The sequence below is a fragment of the Elephantulus edwardii genome, unplaced genomic scaffold, assembly GCF_000299155.1.
Source record: "Elephantulus edwardii isolate Elephantulus edwardi_28Jun2011 unplaced genomic scaffold, EleEdw1.0 scaffold00037, whole genome shotgun sequence".
NCBI classification, from domain to species: Eukaryota; Metazoa; Chordata; class Mammalia; order Macroscelidea; family Macroscelididae; genus Elephantulus; species Elephantulus edwardii.
In genome coordinates this window covers 21,130,312-21,142,217 of record NW_006399787.1, presented here as the reverse complement: position 1 = coordinate 21,142,217, position 11,906 = coordinate 21,130,312, and the positions used below count along the sequence as shown (strand labels likewise).

Genomic DNA, 11,906 nt, shown 5'->3' with positions numbered 1-11,906 from the left:
CTTTCTTTCTTTCTTTCTTTCTTTCTTTCTTTCTTTCTTTCTTTCTTTCTTTCTTTCTTTCTTTCTTTCTTTCTTCTCTCTCTCTCTTTCTTTCTTTCTTTCTCTTTTAGCATTTTCTTTCCAGATTGGTTGGTTTCTAAGATCAGGACTGTTGTAACAAAGCTTTGTTTTCAAAGCTTGTTTGCTTTGATTAATGTCTTCTCCTAATCATTCAATTTCTTTGAAGTATGTTTTTCAGGGAGTTCTGGTGACCTAGTGGCAAGAAGCTGCACTGCAATCCCAAAGGTGTACGGTTCAAATCCACCAGATGCTCTGCTGGAGAAGGAGGGACAATCTCCTCCTGTACTAGTCAGATCTGATTTGACAGTACACACATAAAAAATAAGAAAAAATAAATTTTTAAAAATATGTTTTTCAAATGATTAACACATGAATGCATGATTTACTTGCCAATCTCCTTTGTAACTGAGGTGGTTTCCATTTTTCACTCTTACAAACAACTCTTCAGTGAAAATCTTTGCATATACACTTTGATCTGCATCTCAGATTTTTGCCCTACTCCCCCATCCACAGAGTCCTAGAAAGTATAGTATTAGTTTAAAAAAATGTGGGTGGGAAAAAAAGGTGGGTGATTTTTGAAGGTAAGATGTGTAGATTACATAATTTTGCTTGCTGAAAGTAAAGAATACTCAAAGCACTTGTTGCAGAAGGTCAGAACATATAACCTTCAATATCTCAATATCAAGAAAATAAAAATTCTTAACTACTGGACCTATAGGCAACATCATGATAAATGGAGAAAAGATTGAAACTCAGCAAGTTCATCTTACTTGGCTTCACAGTGAACACCCTCAGTACCAACAGTCAGGAAATCAGGAGATTATTGCACTGGGAAAGTCTGTAATCAATGACCTCTTCAAATTATTGAAGAATAATGTTATCAGTTTGAGGACTAAGGTGCATCTAATTCAGACCATGGTCTTTTAAATTACTTGCTATGCATCTGAGAGCTGGACGATGATTAGGGATGACAGAGGAAGAAATGATGCCTTTGAACTGTGGTACTGGAGAAGAGTACTAAATATCCCATGGACGGCTAAAAGAACAGATATGTCTAGGAGAGGGAGCAACCAGAGTGCTCCTTGGAGGCAAAGATGATAAAGCTTCACCTCACATACTTCTGGCATGTTGCTAGGAGGGGCTGTTCTTTGGAAAGGGACTTGATGCTCTGAAAGGAAAGGGGTCGACAAAGGAGAGAAAGACCCTGGACCAGGTGGATTGACACGGTGACTGTTCTAATGAGTTATGAAGTGTGAGGATGTCACAGGATAGGACAAGGCTCCGATCTGTCTTTCACAGGGTCGCTATAGGTTGCACTCGACTTGACGGCTCCTAACAACAATGAACTATGAATTATTTATCACTGTTGGGAACCTAACTGTCTTATCAAGCCAGGGAACATGTCTGTAGCTGAGGGCAGTGGCTGTGGCTCACATGGGTCACAGAGGCAAAGGGCAGGAGAGTCTGGTGGAAACAAAGGCTCTTTCTAGAAATGTTTCTGGAGAGTCTGCTGAGGGGCCAGAAAGGAATGTGTTTGGAACTCATTCACCAAAGCAACTTCTTGGCCTATTTCCCAGAGCAAACCTCAACTTGAGCCAGGAGAGCTGTAATGAGTTGACAGCGGGTAGATTCCAGCTCCATGTGGGTCAGAGTAGAACTGGGCTCGATGGGCCTCTTTCTCAATGGCTGATTCTTGGGAAGTAGATCAATCACCAGACCTTTCTTCCAAGGTGCTTCTGGGTGAATGAAACCCTCTAAACTTTTGTTTAACAGCCAAGAATGATAATCATTGCACTACCCAGGTACTCTAAGCACCTTATCTGGCTCAAAGACCCTTTTCTTAGTCTAATAATTATGAATTAACAGTGTTTATGAATAACAAAGGCTCTCATCCAGTTCTCACATTTGTGAAGTTGTGTTTCTGCTCCTCTCACATTCAGCAAGTCCTGAGAGCTGTTAGAGAGCCAGTGGTGTTAGGGGAACCAACCACATCAGTCACTTGTACGTGTAGTGGGTGCAGGGAGTGCTACCCTGTGCACACAGAATTCACAGTGGCAATGAAGTAAGTTACAAGGAAAAGAATTTGACAAGCATTTGTTCTTGTGGCGGTGGTTATGTGCCATCGAGTCACTTGCGACTCATAGCGACCCTATGTAAAACAGCCCTAAACTCTGCTCTGTCCTGTGCCAATCTCACTGTCTCTGACACACCCATCCCGATTACCCCAGTCACCAAATCAATCCACCTCATAGAGGGTCTTCCCCTCCTGCGCCGTACCTCTACACTCCCAAGCATGATGTCCCTCTCCAAGGACTAGTCCCTCCTTACAACCTAACCAAAGTATGTCAGACAAAGCTTCAGAATGCTTGCCTCCAAGGAGCAGCCTGGTTTAACCCTCTCAAGGATGAATCTGTTTTCTTAGCAGTCCATGGTACCCTCAATACTCTTCTTCAACACCAAAGCTCAAAGGCATCAATTCTCCTTCTATCCTCCCTAGTCATTGTCTAACTTTCCGATGCGTAACAAGTGATTGCAAAGACCATGGCCTGTATCAGACACACCTTAGTCTCCAGAGAGGCACCGTTGCTCTTCAGTACTTTAGAGAGGTCCCTAACAGCAGACTTTCACATCACAATACACCTTTTAATTTCCTGGCTGCTGGTGCCAAGAGTGTTGACTGTGGAGCCAAACAGACTAAAGCTGTGAACAATCTGAATCTCTTCACCATCCATCCTGATGCTGCCAATTGGCCCAGTGGTGAGAATCTTTGTCTTCTTGATATTGAGCCCAAATCCATATTGGAGGCTGCAGTCCTTGGCCCTCTGCAGCAGGATGATCATATGGTATATTACTCTGGAGATGAAAAGGTGAGAAAAATGAGATTGCTTTCATAGTTAGAAATGCCATTTCTAGATCTATCTATCTATATGGACTGAAGCTCAACATCAAGAAAACAAAGATTCTCACCACTGGGCCAATTGGCAGCATCAGCATGGATGGTGAAGAGATTGAGATAGTTAACAGTTTTAATTGACTTGGTTCCACAGTCAACACTCTTGGTAACAGCAGTCAGGAAATCAGGAGACGAAATGCATTGGGAAAGTTGACTGTGAGGGACCTCTCAAGAGTACTGAAGAGCAACGATGTCAGGCTGGAGACTAAGGTGTGCCTGATCCGGGCTATAGGCTTTGCAATTATGTGCTATGTATGCATCAGAGAGTTGGACAGTGAATAGGCTTGATAGAAAGAGGATTGATGCCTTTGAGCTGTGGTGCTGGAGAAGAATGTTGAATATACCATGGACTGCTAGGAGAACTAACAGGTTTGTCCTGGAGAGGGTGAAGCCAGGGTGCTCCCTGGAGTCAAGGATTCTGAAGCTTCGTCTGACATATTTTGGGCATGTTGCAAGGAGGGACTGATCCTTGGAGAGGGACATCATGTTTGGCAGAGTGGAGGGGCGGTGAAGGAGAGGAAGACCTTTGAGATGGATCGATTCTGTGACCGGAGCGGTGGGAATAAGTGCGTTTGAGATGGCTAGGTTGGCACAGGATAGAACAGCATTTAGAGCTCTTGTACATAGGGTCACTATGAGTCGCAAGCGACTCGATGGCACATAACAACAACAACAAAATCTATCTTGAAGTACAATACTGTGAGTGACAGGATAATATCCATATGCATACAAGGAAGTCCAGTGAATACCACTATCATTCAGATATATGCACTAACAACCAGAGCCAAGGAAGGGGAAATAGAAGATTTCTACCAAGTTTTACAGTTGGAGATCTATCTAAAATGCAATCAAGATGCATTGGTAATAATGGATGACTGGAATGCAAAAGTTGGGAACAGAGAAGAAGATTCAGTAGTTGGAAAACACAGACTCGGTGACCGAAATGGAGCTGGAAATAGAATGATTGAATTTTGCACAATGACTTATTCATTGCAAACACATTTTTAAGAGACATAAACGCAGGTTATACACATGAATTTCACCTGATGGTATGCATAGGAATCAGATTGATTACATCTGTGGAAAGAACCACTGGAGACACTCAATATCACCTGGAGCTGTGGAACAGACCACCAACTACTCATATGCAAGTTCAAGCTGAAGCTGAGGAAAATTAAACCGAATCCACAGGAACCAAAATATAACTTTGAGTCTATCCCACCTGAATTTCAGAACCATCTCAGGAACAGGTTTGAGGCCTTGAATACAAATCAGCAAAGACCAGATGAGTTGTCGGAGGATATCAAGGGTATCATCCAGGAAGAGTGCAAACGGTCATTACAAAGACAGAGGAGGAAGAAAAAGACAAGTGTTTATGAATGTCTAAATGTTACTATGTTAGACGATGAAAAAGCTGTTCATATGAGTTGCCACATGGTCAAGTTTTTGCTTCCCTTCCTCTGTGCTACTAAGCCAAAGCACATGCCTCTCTGATAGTTCAAAACCACCAGTAATTCTGAGGGAGAAAGATGGGCAAAGTCCTCCTGTGAGACGAAGGAACAGTTATGCGTCAGTCACAACTCGATGGCTTAGAGTGAAGTTTTTTGAGTTGATTTTGTCACTTGCTTGGTCTCCATGGTGCGTAACAATTGACAATTTTCTTTGACACAGGCAGACACGTTTAATGAAACAAAAAGGCCCTGCATCTGAATCTTCAGCTATTAAGGTTCTCTGCTGTTTCGCACATACTTTGGGCCTGTTGCTAGGAGAAGCTACTCCATGGAAAGGGACATCATGCTTGGAAAGGTGGAGGATCAGTGAAAGAGAGGAAGATCACCAATGAGTTGAACCGACGCAGTGACAGCAGCAATGGGCCCAAGTGTGTCAGAGATGATGAGGATGGCACAGGATAATACAGGGTTCAGATCTGTTGTTCATAGGGTCACTATGTCAAAGCACCTAATAACAACTGCTCCCCAAGAATAAGAGACAGTTGTCTGAATGGTTTTAAATCAAGGAAGGTGTGCCAGGGCTGTATCCTTTCTCCATACCTATTTAATCTATTTGCTGAGCAAACATTTGAGAGGCTGGACTTTATGAAGAAGAATGTGGCAACAGGATCAGAGGAAGACTCATCAACTACCTGTGGTATGCAGGTGACACAACCTTGCTTGCTGAAAGCAAAGAGGACTTGAAAAGCTTGGTACAGAAGATTAAAAAACTACAGCCTTCAGTTAACCCTCACCACTGGACTGACACAGTGACTGTAACAATGGGCTCAAGTGTACTGGAGACAGTGAGGATGGCACAGGGAAGGCAGGAAGAGGTTGGTAACTAACAGATGCTGAGCAGAGAAAACAAATAGGTGACTATCATAAATCGATTCACTCACTCAGTACTTTCAAACTTATTCAAACTCATATCAACCTCATATAGTAAGACAGTAGAACAGCCCCACAGGGCTTCTTCCCTGTGGAAGGACCTTCCCCCCACCCCAGAGAAGCTCGTGGGTTAGAACCACTGACCTTTAAGTCAGAAGGTGAACACTTAATCACGGCACCACCAATACTATATGGTTCATTCAATACTAATTCCAAATCCCTTCCAGCTTACTTTTTTGGGATGGGGGTGGGGGGAGTATGTTTTCCAGAAGTCCTTGAATTTAAGTAACAGGTAGGAGTCCAAGATTCTACTAATCTGATGTCTAAGAGTTGAGTTTCAAACTACAGGCAAATGTGGGGAAATAAGAACTTTCAGTGAGGACAGCAGTAGAAGAACAGGTTCTCTGGACACCTTGTCTCAGGACAGACTAGGGACAAGTGGTCAACAGTATTGTTTAGTATTGGCAGTATTGTTCCCACTAGAACAAACTGGTGGTGTCTTTGGTGTTTTTGTCTGACTGTATTGTCCCTAACTTTACAGCAGCCCAGCCTGGGATTCTGACCCTTATAATTTATTTCATATTCTCCTCAGAATCTCTCTGTATACAAACCTACGAGAACTGAATATGTTAGGAGCAGCTAAGAACTTTGATAGATATAAAGGAGAAAAAACAGCTGATGAGAATAGACTTGCTATGCAGGTAGAAAACTCAAAGGTGATGGCCTTCATGGAAACATTCCTATCCTTTGACCCAATAATTCCACTTCAGGGATCTGTGCTAACTCAGGCATCTGAAACAGGGAAAACATTTGCATGTGCCATAGTACATATAGCAAATATAGATAGAATACTTCCTAGAAAATAAAAAAAAATTTATAATAACCAGTCCCAACAGATGGTGGGAGAAGACAGTGGTGGAGGACTTGAGATAAGACTCAGGAGTCGGGGCCACCAAGAATTTATTGCATGATGTGGATGAAGCACTTCTACTTCCTTACATTAAATAAAACCCAAAACAATTCCATTTGTTATTGTTCAGAAAAATTCTGCAAAGATAACTCCAAAATTTTAAGAGTAATCATCTCTAAGTAGTAAGACTGGGTACAAGGAGCAAAACTGGAAACTTTTTCTTTCATGCCCTTTATTACTGTTCTCAGGGAGCTCCGCTGGCCTCCTGGGTGAGGAGCTGCACTGTGAACCCCAAGACAGGAAGTTTGGGAACGCCACATGCTCCAAGGCAGAAGGATGGGCAGTCTCCTCCCATGCACTTTACTGCCTCTGAAAACCCGCTAGAGGGTCAGCTAGGAGTCGGTTCTGACTCAATGGCACATAAAAATAGTTATTACTGTTCTAGTTTTTTGTTCATTTGTTTTAAATATTATTATTTTAAATATGGAAGAATTCATTTCAATTAAAACTCTGAAAGGGATGACTATGAAAATCACTCACTTATTCATCTACATGTTCGATGACAAATGACTAGATACTGCTGCACCAAGCACTGTGTTGGTCACAGGGAGACAAAGATGAATCAGACTTTGTCCCATGCCAGTGGGGAGACACACAATCCTCCCACTCAGTGTGATAAGATCCTGGACAGATGTCTGTATGGTGCCTATGATAACCTGCCTTCAAGCAAGCTGGCCCCAATTGATCCCTGACTTCTGGTATTCACACCCGTCACCCTGCACAAGGGTTAGTCTGTGACAGGATAGGACATGTGATGACAGCCAAGTGGCAAGGACTTCAGGCTCTGTACCAGAATTCCTGTGACCAGAGGGGAACCTTTGAAAAATTGTAAGCAGAAGGATGACACATTTAGGTTAAGGTAACTGACTGCAGTGTGGTCAAGCCAGGGATGGAGTAGGCTAGATCAGCAGCGGGGTCGGGGAGTGGGGGGTATGTTTCAGTTAGAGGCCAGTAATCCACAAAACTGGCAGAAACCACCCCCTCCCCTCATTATTTCTGCTCTAAAGCCAAGTGAGACAATATTCAGAGGGCTTAAGTGAAAGGCACAAGGCAAAGCCAATCAGATGTCAAAAACAATGATGTAGACTGAGAAGCACTTTTCCTCTGCCTCAAGGCTTCTTGTCTGAGACAGCGAATGGACCACAGAGCTGAGTGGACCACTGAGTGGATTTCCCAAGAGACCCCTTAGGGGAGAAAGTGGGTCCATCAACAGGGATGGTAACTCCATGGCTGGGTTTATTGACCCTGGGAATTACAGTTGGAGCGGCCCTCACAAAAAAATTCTAAACTCCACCACTGTGGAAACTGAGGCACAGAAAGACATGACCTCAAAGAAGCAGAGATAGCACACTAATTTAAAACTTTTACTCTTCTCACCAGACCACATTCATTTGTTCTAAAAACAGCAAAGCACATTGTGATTACTGTTATAAAGTGAATGCTGTGGCTGTTACGTGCTGTCAAATCAATTACGACTCACTGTGAGCCTATGAGCAACAGGTTGGAACTTGACCTTACCCTGCACCATCTCATCATCTCTGCCAGGCTGGAGCCCATTGTTACTCACAGTGCCAATCCTTCCTGTGCAGGGGTTTCCTCTCTTTCTCTGACCCTCCCCATCTTTCCCAGGATCATGTCTTTTTCTAAGGCTAACCTCACCGAACAGCAGGAACAAAGTATGTGAAGCAGCAATACACCATCCCCTTTTTAAAAGGAAAAGCATTCCTGCCCACCGCTGACCACGTGCTTCCCTCACCCTGGGTCTGTCTCCTCGCAGCCAGGCTCTGTGAGCTCGGGCTTGGAACGCTGTTCCTTCTTGCCCAGGCAGGAGTTAGAATCAGAGCTGCCGTGCCTCAGCCCGTCTCCTGCCTTCCACCCAGCTGTGATGACTATTCTGTACTCGGGCTTTTAGCCTTCAAGCTCAGGCCCAGCCCCTTCTCTAGTTGTAAAAACTCTCCTCAATCTAAGGAAAGCAACAGCCAAAGCCCTGTGAACTTCTCCTGTGGACAGAGGGGCATTTCTTGCCTTCAGGTGGGAGGAGGGACATGAAGGGGAGAGGAAAAGTCAGATTGCTCAGCGGACAGGGACTATAACAGGGACTACGGTACTATAGTGGGAGGCTGGGGCCACATCCTTCACTGCGCACACAGGGGTGACGACTGCTAGCCTCTGGAATGGACACACCCTTCTTCTGACATAGCCTGAGGAGCAATTAACTTTCTTTTTAGCCCTTCCCAGACTATATGCACACCCATGTTTATGGAGCCTTTGTTCACAATAGCAAAGAGTTGGAAACAACCCAAGTGTCCATCAACAAAAAAAGGAATAAGAGAAGCTGTGGTATATTCACACAATGGAATACTATGCTGCATTGAAAAACAAGGAACTCATGAAATATTATGAGTGAAATATAATGAGTGAAATATCTCAGTCACGAAAAGACAAAGATGGCATAATGCCATTGTTACAAAACAGGACTGACATGGGGGCTGGAGGAAAACTAAGAAATGAGGGGATAAATAATCTACATGGCACTGAAACAGACGAGGGAGAGAATCTATGATTAGGTATTACTGGCATGACAAGAGTCCAGAATAAGGGCTGCATAGGAAAGTGGTCTGGGATGGGAGTGGGGGTTTGTATAACAATGAAAGATTTTTTTTTCCCAAAGAAAAAAGTGGTGGGGGGCAGGGAGGAAAATGTGCAACAATGAATTATTGGAAACCCAAGTTCTTTAAAAACGTTCATTGAAATCTCAATTTGAAAAAAAAGAAGAAAAAAAGAGATGGTGCTGAGGGAACACATAAAGGTTGCATTGTGTTCCTGAGAAAAAGACATTTGGAAGTTCTAACCCCTGGTACCTATAAATGAGACTTTATTATTGTAGAGTCAGAACTGATTCCCAACTGACTCTCCAGTATTTTCTGGAGGAGACTGTCCATTTTTCTCTGAGAAGTCGCTGTTGGATTGAAATCCAACATCTTTGGGTTAACAATGCAACTCCCTACGGACTAGGCCACCAGAGCTCCTCTTCAGAAAGAGGGTCTTCGCAAATGTAGTCAAGTTCAAATGATGTCATCCTGGAATAGGTCTATCTCTAATCTAGCGGCTAGGGAATCTGAACAAAGACACGGAGCTAATAAGGTCATATGAAGACAGAGGAGAGAGTGAAGTTACAGGAACAAGAAGGATTGCCGGAAGCCACCAAAAGCTAGAAGAAGCAAAGATGTGGTCTTCTCAAGATCCTTTAATTTCAGGATTGTAGCTCCATAACTGTGACAGGATAAGCTTCCATTGTTTTAAGCTACTCAGTGTGTAGCATTTTGTTACAGCAGCCCTGAGAACAAATACGTCCACAAAAATCCATCTAAGCTATTTATCTTTACAATGACTCCATTTCCTCACAAACCCCCTCCCAGAACCCTCCAATCTCACTCACTCCCTCCTCCCTTCATATTCTCCCTTCACATTCTCCCTCCTCCCTTCACATTCTCCCTCCTCCCTTCACATTCTCCTCCATCAGGAGCTCCCATAAAGTGAGAGACAACATGCACTGACTCTGAGGCGCAGCTCTGCCTGGAGGAAGCAGGCCTCTCACCTCTGCCTTGTGCTGCAGGTGTGGTTTTCTACTTGCTGACCAGTATAACCCTTGATCCACATAGTAGCCTCCTCCCACTCCTACTTAGAGTTCCCCACTCCTACTTAAACAATTTTGAGCAAACATACTTGACTTGCCCCTTCTATACACCACCTAAGACACAACCTAATGCAGGTACACATAGTTATGTGCAGAGCATGCAAGTGACTTGGGATTCAGGGCTGATGGGGCTGACCCAGCTGGAATAGGTGAGAGGGCCTCTGCCTTCCCCGCCATCCCTTCCAGGCTGTAAACCCAGGTCCCCATTTTATATCCCCAGACTGATATACTTGTGCCTTAATGTCTGGTGCTAACATCAACGTTACCATTCAAAAGAATTCAAAACTACCAAATGGTTTTCTTGCAGCTACTCTTCCACTGCTTTTCAACTTTGCTCCTAAGTGTTCTTTTTTTTTTTCAGCTGGACTCTTGCCCGCTGAGGGAAAGGCTGTGTGGGTGGATGGGAAGGGCTGAGGATAAGCAAGGTTCCAGCCTCCACTCTGTTACACGCTCTGGGCCAAGTATTTCGTCGTCCTTCTGATCCTCGCTGCAGGAAAGAGATAACAATACCCCCGAAGCCGCATGGAGGAGGGGAGAAAGTTTGGGGTCAAACTCGGTGAAGTTCAATCCGGCTCACCCACCCACCGGTTCTGTCACCTTGAGCAAGTTACTTTATCTCTCTGAGCTTTGTTTATGCCCAGGTTGTAAGGGAGTAAGAGGTAAAACGGGCCCTGCAGGGTTGGGGGTGACCATGTGAGTTACACACATTTAAGTGCTCACCCAGATTACATGTCCCTCCGCCCCTGCAGGAGGAGAAAGATAAATCACCTGAAATGTGTTTTAAGCACAGAGTCCATATGTTACTGTAGTAACTCATATTTCAACACTGCATCACTTAATAATAAGTTCTTTTAATGGAGACATCCATTTCGCTCTGCCCCCCTCTCTCTCTCTCCTGCACCAGCTGGGCTGCGCTCGCATTCTTCCCTTTTGCCCCGGGACCCAGCCCTCGAGCTCCAGTTTACAAGGGCCTCCATCCAGCTTCCAGCCACTGTGTTCTCCTCCCTCCCCAGAGACGTGCCGCCCAGCCCGGCGGACTCCCCGCTGCCCAATCCCACCCTCCAGGGCTGAGGACCCAGAAGAGAGCCCGCCAGCGCTGCATCCCTCTGCCTTCAGTGAGGCTGGGACTTTGGCCCTGGTGTCTCCCAGGTCCCAGGGTTCTATGCACTCACCCTCTTGACCAGGAAGCCCTCTTTGAGCACACCGCCCTCGTTGTCCTCCATGCCTTCGCAGCTGCTCGTCCCCAGGCAGTCCTCCCCCGGTGGCCGTCCCCGCGCGCCGTCCCCAGGTGCGTCCCCGCGCCCGCCTCTGCGCCCCGCGCTCCGCGCCCAGGAAGCTGCCCCGACCGGCGACGCCTCCCTGGCGGGTGTCCAGAGCCCGCGGCCGCGGGGCCTCTGCGTCAGGAAGTTAGTCCAGGTTGGATTTTGTGACTCGGTTCTCCCCGCAGAGGTGCCCCAAGGCCAGCGGCTAGTCCTGCAGGTACAGAGTCCACTGCATCTTCAAGTCTGGGCCTCCCGAGAGCCTGCCCTGACCCGCTGGACAAGGATCCCCAACGAGTGGCCCAGGGGGCCCCCATCTGCGTACCCTCATCTTACCCTGAGTGCCTTATCAACAGGAGCTCTTTGCGCACCTGCCTGTGTCACCTTCAGAACGGGAGAGGCCAAGTGTTGCATGACCCCTGGAGGCCTTGACTAATATTCAGGGAAATGGATTCAATCCAGAGTGATGCTTCTTATGTCAGTAGGAGCATCTCCAGTGCGTTACCTAGTCCAATCTCTCCTGGGACTCGCTTATTTTTAATTGTAGTTAGTACAAAATTGTAAACCTTTAAAAGCACAGAGAAGC

At 45.4% G+C, this 11,906-nt stretch overlaps 1 protein-coding gene across 1 annotated transcript in view; it reads right to left on the bottom strand.

Moving 5' to 3' along the window:
- The window catches only part of PLEK2 (pleckstrin 2), a 25,190-nt gene extending 13,906 nt beyond the window's left edge, over positions 1-11,284 (bottom strand). The window contains exon 1 of the mRNA XM_006884801.1: positions 11,234-11,284. Coding sequence (XP_006884863.1) covers positions 11,234-11,284 — 51 coding nt within the window. The remainder of the gene's footprint in view (positions 1-11,233) is intronic.
- Positions 11,285-11,906: the final 622 nt, after the last annotated feature.